Source organism: Rhopalosiphum padi, chromosome 2 (assembly GCF_020882245.1).
Source record: "Rhopalosiphum padi isolate XX-2018 chromosome 2, ASM2088224v1, whole genome shotgun sequence".
Taxonomy (NCBI): domain Eukaryota; kingdom Metazoa; phylum Arthropoda; class Insecta; order Hemiptera; family Aphididae; genus Rhopalosiphum; species Rhopalosiphum padi.
Window position 1 is genome coordinate 7,782,357 of NC_083598.1, and position 14,455 is coordinate 7,796,811.

General features: G+C 28.5%; 1 protein-coding gene and 1 long non-coding RNA gene across 4 annotated transcripts; one reads left to right on the forward strand and one right to left on the reverse strand.

The window, feature by feature from the left end:
* The first annotated feature begins 6,365 nt into the window (after window positions 1-6,365).
* LOC132921933 (serine/threonine-protein kinase ULK3-like) lies at window positions 6,366-11,702 on the forward strand. Of its 3 annotated transcripts, none has more exons than XM_060985189.1 (8): window positions 6,366-6,655; window positions 6,792-6,899; window positions 7,607-7,973; window positions 8,067-8,552; window positions 9,529-9,696; window positions 10,054-10,238; window positions 10,328-10,442; window positions 11,381-11,702. In XM_060985189.1, exons 2-8 carry the CDS (start codon window positions 6,810-6,812, stop codon window positions 11,398-11,400), a joined length of 1,431 nt encoding a protein of 476 aa, XP_060841172.1. In that variant the 5' UTR covers window positions 6,366-6,655; window positions 6,792-6,809; the 3' UTR covers window positions 11,401-11,702. The 3 variants fall into 3 exon arrangements, with proteins under 3 accessions (XP_060841172.1, XP_060841171.1, XP_060841170.1); XM_060985188.1 differs by lacking the exon at window positions 11,381-11,702 and adding an exon at window positions 10,621-11,264; XM_060985187.1 differs by lacking the exon at window positions 11,381-11,702 and having other exon boundaries at window positions 10,328-11,267.
* Window positions 11,703-12,465: 763 nt separating this feature from the next.
* On the reverse strand, window positions 12,466-14,185 carry LOC132922565 (uncharacterized). The gene is made up of 3 exons (XR_009661030.1): window positions 13,369-14,185; window positions 12,825-13,042; window positions 12,466-12,754 (listed from the first exon to the last, which is right to left on the reverse strand). It is a non-coding gene; the product is annotated as an uncharacterized LOC132922565 (long non-coding RNA).
* Between the last annotated feature and the right edge of the window lie 270 nt (window positions 14,186-14,455).

Sequence of the window (14,455 nt, forward strand, 5' to 3'; positions counted from 1 at the left end):
TAAGTTCTTAATGAACTTATATAGTTATATTACAACTCACAAGTATAGACATACAAGTTTTGACATAAAAATTGTCACATTCTTCAAAGTGGTGGCGTCAGGGGCTGGCAAGGTAGGGTCATGCCCCTCCCTCTGGCCTAACCTTAGACATTATAATATTCTTATTTTTAATTTTTTGTGGCCCTACCTTATAATTGATGGCCTCCCATTGGCCCTACCTAGAAAAAAATCCTGATACCGCCACTTATTCATCATCATCATTTTATAAAGAATTAGTTTTACAAGAGCAACAAATGACAAATTAATAGATGAGAGAAAGAGGGATACAAATTAAATGGCAAAGGGAGAGCTTTATTGTCTTCATAATGAGTAGCAGATCTAGGAATATGAAATGGAACAAATTGGTGTGTATGACAAGAGGGGTCATTTAAAAGGACTTGAAATAATAATTGTATTGTTCAAGAAGTTTATATAATGCCTGCAATCAGCCACAGAATTTAAGCTTTAGATGCTGGTGTTCAGTGGTGTATAAGAAAGTAATCATTAGGTAGGCTATTTATTTTCAACAGAAAGCCCATTTTAAAGACATGAATTGAATTTTACAAAAGTTTGAGGTAATAGTGGGTCAGAGGTAAGGTACTGGTTTGATAAAACCTAGTGTTTTAAGTGTCTTAAGCATTTATGGCTAGGTCTAGGTGCATTATCAATATTAAGTTCTATGTTCTCACTTTATTTTATAGGCTCATCATAAGGACACCATCTTAAAAATCTATTAAATAGGTAACCTACTAGGTACTTAGTCATATTTTGTACTTTTTATTTTTTATAGTTTAAAAATAATATATTTTAAGTCAAACTAAAAATATTAATTAAATGTTCATGTGAAAATAATATGTAGATTGTAGGTATCACTGGAATAAATACTATCAATACTTAACCTATAAGGTCATATAATATATCTATCATGTAGTTACTAGAACGTGTTTTCTAATATTGTTTGATTTTTTAATACTTTTAATAAATTTTTTCGAAGTTGACTGATGAGTGATGAGTGATGACTATCGACGACAACAACAATGAAATGTATTGTATTAAGTTGTTATTTCGTTGTAATGTTAAATACTTGTGTGTTATGTCATAAATATACCTAACTTTGGACATTTGGTCATAACTTATACTTTATACGTTGTACTTACATATAAAATATTATAAATCACATTATAAATTAATATATCAAATAAACATATTATTTATAAACCAACCACGGCTCACGAGTATCCGGTCAATTTGGTAAAAGGCATTTTAGTTAATAATTTTCGAATATATTTATACAGATATACAGGGTGTACCATGACTATTTAACAAATATAGTAACATTTATAATAGTCTTGTCACACCTTATATAGCGTACGTATTGTCTACTGGATACATAATCTTTTGTCAAAAAAATTCAACAATAAAACAATAAATATAAATTGATTATGGAAATATTATTATATTTTAATTTGATTGAAATTCAACTTCAAAATCCATCATATCTTCGCACCTCCCGGATGCAAGTGCACCATTATTAATATATTATAAGAAACCAAAGGTTACGTCTATATGTGAGAAACAGAATATATAACAGAAATCAGTAATGTGACGCGATCTTATAATATGTACAGATATCGTTGACAGATTTCATATGATATAATTACGAATACAAAAACAATGATCAACAAACTTACTTACTAAACACTATATGTACTGTTTTTCTTATCAAAACAATTATTATAATATATAATTTTTTAATTAATATAGTTTCGATTAGTTGCGCATTATCTCAAAAACATCAGCTAGAATACAAATACATACTCATAATTGTAATCATTTTATTTGTTGAAATTATAAATTTTATATTAAAATATCACAATAAATGGCTATTTCGCTATTTAAACCCTAATTATGTACTATAATTTTAAGTAGATACTAAAGTATTAAGTATAGTGTTAAATATTAAAAATAATAAAAAAAAAAAATGAGCGAACGAATGTCTGTATAGCTTATATTTATACTGTAAACTAAATTAATCTTTAATTTTGAAATAGTAAGTTTATTTAAAAAATCAAATGCATATCAATAATTCAAATGGTTTAAAAATAATTGTCTAAGATAAAGGAAAAATAGTTGTTATGTGGTAAATACAATTATTACGATAATGAATGATTAATAAAATAATTGTTTTTGTGTAGTAAGTATTTATAGCTGTTAACATTTGTATTTAAAGCTAAAAAGATAAAATGAATATAAATAATAAATATAATAATTAATAATAATACATTACCTATGTGTATAACATTATTCGGGTTGTCCGGCGTGTTGTATAGACAATTTGTATACATTTATGCGTAAAGCAACACAATAATATTTAATATTATAATTTATAATGTCTAAATGTCTAATCGAAGTGTTTCAAGTGTTTCAACATAACTACTTGGAGCTGATTTAACTTGACACTTGATAGTAAGTATACCATTAACCGAAGTCTTCAAAGTCTCCAAAGTCTTTTGAAGAAGAATGTTATACAATAATGTTTTGTTTGAAGATTTAAATCGTTTAAAAGTTTTATAAGGTATTGAAAAAATAACTAGTATGTCACGAGTACATGAATATACCATATTTTAAGAAATTACAACTTCTTACAGCTTGCATTATTGTAGGCAGCATATATATATATTTAGGCATGGACGCCCGGAGGGGAGGGGCAAGACGGGGCATTTGCCCTCCCCTAGAATTAAAATAGAATGTTGAACATTTTAACTTTTATTTTGATTTATAAACATTTCAATATTTCATCGATATTTTTTACTTTAGTGTGTGGGGTTTGTATTAATTGATTTCATATAATTCTAACACATTTTGTAGTTTACAAGGAATAAACTATATATTATTTTGATGCGTACAATTTATAGCCATCCAACGATTTACCAATCCACCATTCGTCTTAGTGTGTAATTCGTATTACCATCGCCTATATACACCGATCGTTCATGCGTCGGCCTTTTGTTTTATCGGTGACGCATCAGTTTTGTTTTCAATAGGGCCCGTTTTATGCACTTTTGCGGGACGACACATAACGCCGAAATCGCGTGTCCTCATCACCAGTGCAAACGCAAACCTTGTATTGTGTCGTATCAGATACGCCTGTTGTGCATCATATTATTATTAGTACATCAGAATATGCTTCGTTTTGACCGTGACGTAATATCATATATATGCAGTAGCCATGGGGGGCAGTGGGCCATGTCCTCCTCATCAGCTGTATCAACTTAATATAAAAATAAACTGTTAATGTTAATTGTTGATAACATTTTTTTAGTATTTTGGGTTTGACCCCTTCCCCTATTTTAAAATTCTGGCTACGCCACTGTATATATGATATTATTGTCCGGTATATTAATATTGTTGTGCTCATTTTCGTTATTGGTTATGGCCAATGGCCATCGACATTCGACGGTTTTGTTTTCGATGGTTGCGAGTTTGCGACCCACAGCCTAATTCGTTTATATATGCTATACCGAGCGCGGGCGATGCAGTCGTTGTAAGCTAGGTTAGGTAACCCGTGGTGTTAACTATACACTATACATGAGCTTATTTAGATGAGTGAGCTATCTTATAATATCATTGCGAATATAGTACGATATTAGTCCGCATTTGCGCTTGTGTGTTGTCGAAACCCATTCGTTTAGGCGAGAAATATGCGCCGGTACACGAATATCATCATATTTCAATATTTACGTAACCACGTGTGTATAAATGCGCGATTTAACGGTCACGCCATATTGTATGGTTGCGCCATTTGGTGATACACAGTCGTTCTCGATATATAAGTACCTACTTCCTTCAGTGGTGTTCTCACGGGGAAGGCGGGTTGAGGGGTTCATAGTCGTCCCAGTTTGGACTAATTTTTATATTATACAATCCTCCCTATTCACCTCACAACTACAGGGCGGGTGGTGCGGTTTGATACAACTAGTATGCAGTGATGTCAATTATCCAGTACAAAATATTTTTCTAATAAAATAGTAAATAACTATTGTATTAATTAATAATTATAATCCTATAATGTTATTAATTAATTCAGGGCTCGGAAATTGGGATTTTATGTTATTGCATATTTGTTCGGAAATTAAATGGAATAATTCTGATTTGTTACAAATTTATTTTGTGGTGTCTGAATTTGAAATTTAAAAGCTTTTCAAATTCATATTTTTATTAAAAGTTAAAATGCTTATTTATAGAAAATGTAATTTCGTACAATTTACATAATATATAGATAATATAGGTAGATAGTCAACATAAAAATATTTGAAATTACATTGTGTTAAACATAAATATACAAGTAAAAAAAAAATAGTAGATGTCTACTGTTACAACATTAAAATCTAATAATAAAAACATTTATAAATAATAAATATTTATTACATTAAGTAGGTATTTATAACATATATTAAATTTTGTATTTTGTCTTGTTACTCGTTGCGAAATAAAACCATTTTTGTAAATTTTTTCCTTATAGAAATGCTATTCTTTTTTTCTTTTGACGCAGCAGCATAGTGAAAACGAATATTTAAGTACCTATGTAAGAATAGCTAAACTTATTATTTGATCTCGGTGTGTATCAAATAATTGTTGGCCTTTACAATTGTTGGCCTTTAATTGTTGGTCATTTAATTCATTAAAAATATTTGGTTTTTGGTAAAATTTGTTTTTTACAGTAGAATATTCATTCCGTAAACATTCGCAAATTCTATGAATCCCATGTGCCAAAATCGTTAAATGAATTAAATTGGGGATTAGCATAGTCAAAGAATCCACAGATTTATCCATATATGGCGCGGCATCAGAACCAAAAAATAGACTGTTCAGGAACACATTTACCAGTATATTTTTCTAAAAAAATTTTAAATGGTGGATGATTTAACTTCCATAAAGGTATATCAGATTCTAACATTGCTTGACATAAATCTAGAGGACAATTTGCTTGTTTATTTTGGTTTTCTAATGTATTTTTAATGAATGACTGTTTAGATTTGGCTTTTAAATTAATATTTTTGTTATGTTTGCTTGTATTTAAATGCTGTACTACCTGAAAACGTTATGTTACGAGCACAGCTGGATAACAAAAAATACAATATAATATTTTACCATCTGTTTTAAAAACCTCACTTGAAAATTCTTCAACAAATTGACGTAACTTGGCACTTTCATTTTAAACTTTCAGAATTTTATAAAACTGATACTGTTAAGTAAAAACTGCTCACATTTTTAAATATAAGTGTCCGCACATTTACCCAACACACGACGTACTAATGAAATTAAAAATTAAACACTTCTGTGCTATCACACTGTATACGTCGTTTAACAATGTGTAGGTATTCTATCGATCGTCCGACTAAGATAAGATAAGATATAGGTAATATTTATACTATTTATATATATTTACGACAATTCGACGGATAAACCAAAAAATATCGTTTTAATGAAATAAAAATTAAAAAATTTAAGTTAAAAAAAAATCAAAATCTATAAATATGTACCTAATTATATGCATTGTGTTCAAAATATGCAAAACAAAATTGGTTCTATTTAAACAAGAATAAGCCAAATCGTGGACAAATCTGACAACCAATCAATTTTGACTTAAGGAAAAAAACATGCAAATGCATATAAATCCTTACACGATTTACACGTTATATCGGTATAATATGTATAAAAATATATGAATGTGACCACGTGAGTATGTCAGATTGTCAGTATATTTGAGTATATTATGATTGATGAGTGGTGACTACTGACCACAGAAATAGATAATAGTTTATTACTAGTGACTGCTAAATAAGACAAGTGCTAAACCAGTGGTTTTCAAACTGGGTGCCGCGGTTTTTCCATAAATTACCGATTGCATTGAATTGTGATATAAGAAAATGCGGGTATGTGTTAACTATTCGTCCAAGAATTAAAAATATTTGTTAGCCCATCAATCAAACATTTCTATGTATATATAATTATAATTAATTCAAAACAATTTTGTTCATCTTAAAAAAAAGGTCAGTGTGCCGTGAACATTTTTTGAAGTATACGGTGTGCCATGTATAATAAAAGTTTGAAAACCACTGTGCTAAACTATAATACTATATTATATATAGTGTTATGTAAATCGAAAGAATCTGAAGAAGGGATGAACACGAACGATAATTATTTTTTTCTCATTGACTTCGGAATTTGTTTTGTCACGTTGGACACTCTGGTAACCACAACCCTCGTGTTATCAATTTTTATGGCGCATTTTTACGGTAATCAATATTATAACGTGAAAATAATATGTGGAAACTGGAAAGGAAGTTGTAACTCGTTCTCGTTTACTCGACGTGACTATTTACGTGCCAGGCGGTAGTATGACACTGGCCACTTGGAAATCATATCAATATTATTGTTACGAGATGACAGTAATTCAATCTAAATATTGAACATACCTACCTAGTAATGAATAACTAATAATGTTGATTATGATTTAGTTGTAAGACGCGAATAGTAAATCCTCGATATGATAAACATTTCAAGACTTAAAGTGCTGTGACATTGAATTTCGTTAAAAATAAATAAAAATTATGTAAGCCCCTTTATATTCGATCGTTTTAATTATTAAGTTTAATAAGTTTATGTGATGATCAATTGCGACTAATATTAATTATTATTAACACTGTTGTGTTCTTAATGTTTTTGTGAAAAACGTTTTATGTTTGCAGATAGATAATTAATATAAAATGTCTGCCTTTCCGCAAGTCAAGGGTTACCAAATAATTAAAAATATCGGAAAAGGAAGCACGTCAACTGTGTATCTAGCTCATGTCAAGGTACTTTTACTTAATTATATTTTTAGTTGCAATTAATTTTTTGTTGATTAGAGAAACTTGTTTCATTTCATTGTTAATTTGATCTTGAAATGAGTGTTAAATGGAATTTCAAATAAGATTTACACTTACATCTTTAATTTTGTATTGATTACTGTACCTACCTAGTGGATTGTACATTAAAATATATTATTCTCTATTTCTATTTGTATAATCAGTTGGGATAGGATGTTGATGACCTCATTAAGTATCAAAAATGACCTAAAAAGGGCTTTAATGATTTAAAAAATGTATAAATGGCCTAAAAATATAAAAAATATAAAAAATTATTAATAAATTAAAAAGTAAAATATAAATTCAATTATTAAGTAATAACTAATTATATTTGTTACAACAAAAACCTACCAAAAATTATTTTTGAATAAATTTCTTTAAAATCTAAAATTTGAAAAAATGCCAACACTTTGTACAAAACTACTAAAAATTACCTTTAATATGAAAATATGACCTAAAAATACAATAAAATTAGTATATTTTGAATCAAGAGAGCGAGCATGAAACAAATTTTTAGTTAGATAGCATTTTATAGTATTAAGGGGAAAAAATGCAAAAGTAATTAATATCCTATCTCTAGTAATCAGTAATCATTAAGGCAGTTAATTTACTGTTGTCGAAATTATTTTATTTATGATTATTGTTTTTATTTTTAGGAGAAAACCAAAAATATGGTTGCAATAAAAGTTATAGAACGCAGTAAATTATCCAAGAGTGCAGAGGATGCTGTAGTAACTGAAATAGGAGTGATGAAAAAATTTAAACATAAACATATTGTTCAAATGATTGACTTTATATGGGATCGTAAAAATATTTACATTATACTGGAACATTGTGATGGTGGTGATTTGTCAACATTTATTAAACAACGTAAAAGACTATCTGAAAAAGTATGTCGTAAATTCATGCAACAATTAGCCTTGGCTCTGCAATTCTTAAGATCTCATAATGTTTGTCATCTTGATCTCAAACCTCAAAATTTACTACTTATGAGGTCACCACAACTAACTTTGAAAGTTGGAGGTTTGTACTTATAGTTACTTCTGTTTGAATAATAATTGTATTTTTGTGTTTTATAATTTATTAGGGATTTAAAATTTAAATTATTGGTTCCAGATTTTGGCTTAGCAAATTTTATGAGTGAAAAAACTCAAATGGAAAATATTCGTGGTTCACCTCTATATATGGCTCCTGAAATGTTATTACACAATCGATATGATGTTAAAGCGGATCTTTGGTCAGTTGGAGTGATTGCTTATGAATGTATATTTGGACGTGCTCCGTACGCTTCAGATTCTATAAAAGATTTATGTGAGAAGGTTAAAAAAGTCTTACCAATAGAAATACCACCTAATCAAGTCAGTTCAGAGTGTAGAGATTTATTATTGGGTCTTCTCAAACACAACCCATCTGAGCGAATGAGTTATCACCAGTTTTTTAAACACCCATTTGTAGATTTAGATCATATGCCTACTACTGAATCATATGCTAAAGGACTTGAAGCTATTCACCAAGCAGTACAACTAGATTCTGAAAAGCAATATAAAGCAGCATTTAGTAAATATTGCATAGGTCTGCAGTATTTAATTCCTTGTTCCCAAAGTAAGAATTTAGGATTTATTATTTTAATATTTATTTATATACTATAGAGTATAGATAAATATAAAGTATGGGTAAATAAAGGAGATAATACATCGCTAATTTATTTATTTATAAAAACAATTACTTTTTGTTTTGCTATTTTTTATAATTTGGTGTTGTGATGTTTTTTTATGCTTTAAATAACAGGGATTACCTACTAAACTAAAGATGAGTCAATGCTTTTTTTCTAACTTTGTAATTTAAAAATTGAAATATTCAGTATGTTTCCTTTCAAAGGTAACACTAAATATTTCAGTCCAGTAACCCCGGATTGATAAGGGGTTTTTGAGAGAAGTTATAGAAAACCTTAATACATATTTTTGATGATTTTAAAATTTCTTTCAGTGTACGCATGCACAATTGAACTTGCATTTTTTAAATAGCAACCGGTGTTTTCAATACCAAATTTGGATAGATAGTTTTTTTGTGATTTTGACCTCTTAATTTTGGCTAAAACCAAAATTGACTGAGTGACAATAATCAAATGTTTTAATTTAAATAATTGAATTTTTGGACGATTGTCCCTTGATTATACAAATTTCGGTGTTTGAGAATCTATCTCCACATTTTATTGATAGTAAATTAGATATTTTTACAATATTTGAGTATCATATTTGTTTCAATATTTGTTGTCTTAACTTACTAATTTCAGTAAAACCAATTTTGTACCAATGTTGTACGTTAGTTAGACAGAAATAATACATATATGGATATGAAGGACTTTTAATATTTGTTTTAAATTTTCCAATATTTATAAATTTTTGAAATTAAATGTTTTTTAAGTATTCTGAAACTAAAATTCATTCAAAAATTAAAAATTAAATGTTAAAAAGTATAGGCAATATTTAGATATTTATTCAAAAAATAAAAAAGATGTAATACATAAGTAACTGATATATTATTATATATTGTTATATTAATACATAATTTTGTTTAGATGAACCTGATAAAATTAAAAAAGAAGCATTCCAAATAAAACTAAATGAGTACATTAAGCGCGCAGAAGAATTGAAAGCTACTTTATATGTTTCAAAGATCAAAATTAGTAGTGAAGAAAAAGCAGACAACTCTTCAACATCATATGAAGACAGTTATCCAACATTAAGTAAAAATAATAAAGATATTTAAATTAGGAATTATTAAATATTACTAATATTATAATATTTAAAGATTTTAAATTCCAACTTGTCTTTAAATTATTTTCATCTATACATCTAGACCAATTTGTTTAGATTTAAAAATAGTAAACAAAGATTTATATCACATTTTTTTTACCATATACATTTATACCTAACTCGATATAACTTATATCTATGAAAATCATTTTTGTTGGTTAAAAGGTATTCTTAGACGAGTACTGTATTTTATGTATATTAAAAAATTGAGTTTTGTCTATTACAGCTATATATAATAAATATTATCCAATATCCAGTATTGTATTGTATTGTTTTATTTTTTATAGCATCATTATGTCAAAACACACCTCAATTAGCCAATGCTGTAGAAATTGCACTATCTGGTCAAATGTATCTAGTTGAAGGACAATATGAAGCAGCCTTAGAGAAATATACAATTGGTTTGAATTTATTAGAAAAGCTTCTAGAGAAAGAACCTCCGGGTATCCGATATAATTTACTTATCAAACAGGTAAATTCATATTAGAAATATTGATCATTTAAAAATACAATGTTTGTTCATTAGAATTAACCTATATTTATGATTTATTGATTTTTTAGGTGACTGATTGGACAAGCCAGTGTGAAAATGCTAGATTATTATTACAGTCCAAGGATCAAAAAGTTAATGATCAACCTATTGATGTTCCTGATGGATTTTCCCCAATATCCAAAGGTAAAACAGATAAGAAGTCTCCAAAATTATTCCGTGTTGTTAGTAGACTAGTTCTAAGAACAAATAATAGAAGTAGCTTATCCCCTGAAAAAAAATAGAACTTTACTATTTACATTAATTTTTTTAACTATTATATAGTTTTTTTTTTATATAATAATATTTCATACTATATTTGCAGGTAAGTGCCTGTTAATGAGTTGCGCATGTTTGATTTTAAGTGTTGGCATTGTTTATATGTCAAATTATTCTAATTAAATTAAATAAATATTATTTGTGAATTAAGAGGATACAACAGTAACAATTTTTAAGAGGTTTGACGTATAGATTATTATTTCAAAACATAAAGTGAAATGAAAATTATTACAATATTTTTTCAACTTTTTTTAGTATTTAAACATTATTCATTGATAGCATCTGTGACTCTGGATCATTTTCTTCTCTTAATCCTAATACTTGTATGAAACTATTTCTTGTGAAACATTCAAAATTGTATGCTATATGAAAAGAGTAGCTGATGAACCTTGTTGCCTCTTTAAAATCCTTGCATTGAAAATTATAAACTTTTTAATTTTAAAATAAAATGTTACATACAAAACACTTAATATTTCATTTGATATTATACAGAGATAAATAACTAGTTGTGGTATTAATAATATGTATCTCAGTTAGAAAAAGTTATTGTTGCAATCCCTTAATCTTAGGATCTGTTTTTTTTTAATCTGATTTTATGTTTTTTTATCAAGAAGACTGAAAATCATGTTAAATTGTTAAAATATGATTAATCAATGTAAAAGTTATATTAATATTTTACAAATATGTTCAATTAATGTACTATTAGTTTTAAGTATGTTGTTATGTTTTTGCAATTTGTTATAATTATTATATTCTATTTGATTGTAAGTGATTGGTTAAAAAATTAAATACATATTTTGTTTCAGAATCCTGTGTAATTCAATGAATTGTAAAGGAATCTAAATTTTATTTTTATCCTTTTCTACTTGGCTACATCTATTTTGAAATTTGACTATAATAACTTATAGCATATTTTAGACTGTGATAATTTTCATGTTTATAAAATGTTATTATTGTTTTTATCCTTGTATAGTTTAATTCAAAAACATATAAAATATATTTTTTTGTTTTGTTAATATCATAATTTTCATGAATTTATTTGAGATTTCTTTATTGTTACATTATGACGTGTTAACTTTTATATTTATAAGTTACAATAATGTAATAAAGTATGATCTCATACTGTTATTTATTTAGTATTTTTTTTTAAAATAAATGGTATATTACTTGATAATATACCCAAATCATTTTTTATTTAAACTTGCTTAGAAATTCAAATATCTTAAAAAACAGATCATGTTCTTATTTTAAGTTTGATAATCGACCAATTTTATTGACTATTATTAAAGCTTATAACTTAAAATTAGAACAATTGAACACAAATTTATATCCAATACAATATATTGGAATAATAGCTGAAGTGAGATTTTAATACTAGTGACATTATTCAAATAATACTGACAGACTTAATAAAAGCTATTGGATTTCAATATGTTTAAATTTATTTATACAAAAATAACTTGTTATTGAATTTAGTATTAATATTTTTAATATAATTTCATGCCTAAAGTTTTGGTAATAAACCTTGCATTTCTTATTAAATATAAGATATTTGCATAAAATAAAATCTTGCTCGGTTCATATTGTAATAAATAAATTATACAATTAATTATTTATATTATATTTGCCTATAATATAATATGTATTAAAGATATTTCAAAAGTTTATGTTTATCTATATGTTATGGTAAATTATGTTAAATGGAAATAAATGTTATTCACCTGTTATTAACTTTATTTACCAAATACACAGGTAATTATTGTTATAAACCGGATAATCACGTTAATAACCAAATTCACAAGTAATTGTTATAGACCAGATATGCACGTGAATCTCAAATACTATACAATTTGAAAATCATGTACCTACATATTTTTAAAGTTAGAAAAAATAAATTATTATTATTTATTTATTTTTACAAGTTGTATTGCCATGACATTTACTATTACATAATTTTTCAGCCCCACGGCAGGCTGAACGCTTATTATTACAACCAGTCTTGCAATGGCAACGCTGATACCCTTGAGGGCCCGCAACCGAACTATTACTAGCTGCTTCTTTCAGTGTCAACTGTGTACCATCTGCTAATTTTATCACATTGTCCATGTCTAATAGATTTTCTTCGCAAGCAGCTATTTCTTGGCGTGTGTAATTGTATTTAAGAAAACCATGTTCCGTACCTATAAAAGATCATTTACCGTAACATATACAATATACATAATATACTAAATATGTTTATCAAATACCTACCATTAACACAATTTTTTTTTAATTTGGTTTTTAAATCACCAATTACTATTTTCGATTTGAAATAATTTTACTTGGTTCGTATTTTACAGTGAATTCATCAATTTTATGTAACTTCATCGAACTCAATATTCCGTTTTGTTGACAAAGCCATAGTGTATTATTACTTATTAGGTCTATATTTGACCAAATAAGCTGTAGACTTGGCAACTGAAATTTGACTTTAAAAATATAAAAATTATAAATATTTATTATTGATAATAGTTAGGTAGGTACTTATTACTATTTTAGGTGTATCTTGTACTTATATTATAATTTATTAATATACATTTATACTTTATAGATGTTCAATAAGTCAAATATACCTACTTAACTCACAAAGACTTTCGAAGTTGGTAATTTTTTAATCTAAGTATAATAAATTAATAACGCGTATGCCATATTCGTTCTCACTATGAGAAAATAAGTACCTAGATACCCACTTTACTTTCTCATAATCTACTATTAATCAATATTTTACATAAAATATTATTTTTTTAATGCTTACATATTTTGATGTGCTTTGTGTCCATCACGTATAAATGGCACCGTACCTCCAACAGACATCAATGACATCAGCTCGCTACACAATGTCATCATTTTTTGAAATATTTGTTTTTCTGTTGGTTATTAAAAAGGTTGTATGATGAGATGTTCAATAACTAATAACGTATTGTATAAACACTAAGCATATCGACGTTGATTGTACGATATTGATTTCGATGCTTATTTAAAAAAATAAAACGCGATGCCAAACTCACGCTAAAAGTCTTGGAAGCGACCAAGAAACCCGCAGAAGCAGCGCCGTGGGCGATCATTTCCGAATTTGGATCCCCCCCCCCCCCGAAATGTTTTTTCAGTTACGGCCTTGGCCGTGCGTATGAAATACAATATAATATAAACAAATAAAATAGTCTTATCTGGATGGTGAGTGACAACAGCAGATGACTCCTGGACGCCGGTGGCGATGTTACGGCACTGGTACCAAATACCAATCCGTAGACGGCAAGGGACGGCGAACGTAACTCTGGAGTCTGGACGGCAAGCGTCGGACACGTAGTTGGCTAGGGATCACGTGACACCCAAAAAATTGACGAACGAAAAACACGGCGGGTTGGTGAACGGGAAACGCACTCAAAGTATAGCACCGAAACTGGCGAAACGGGACTTATAAACCACACTGGGGAGCGCGTTAGTAACATACGTGTACGGGTCGGCCGACTCGGGACATAGGGTCTCTGAGGACGCGCGGTGGCGACTGAGACCTCGAGATCGACAGTGCACAAGCGAAAACACTGATCGACGTTGACGACAATAGTAATAAAGTAAACGCACTGACACGCGCGAAGTCGAACCGTCCGAATAACGCAGGTACAATGATGAATAACACGTAACGTCGTACGGAACGAAGTAAAAGGTGGTCGAAAACGGATCCGTACACCGAAAAATAAACTCCAGGCGAGAGTGCGAGCGTTTTCGGCTAGCAAAGCACGGGCGTGCGTAGGGAACTGGTTGACGACGCGCCTGACGCGGGTGGCGGGTACAATTTGTAGGATGATCTTTGACGGAAAGCCATTTCCTATATATCGTTTGGT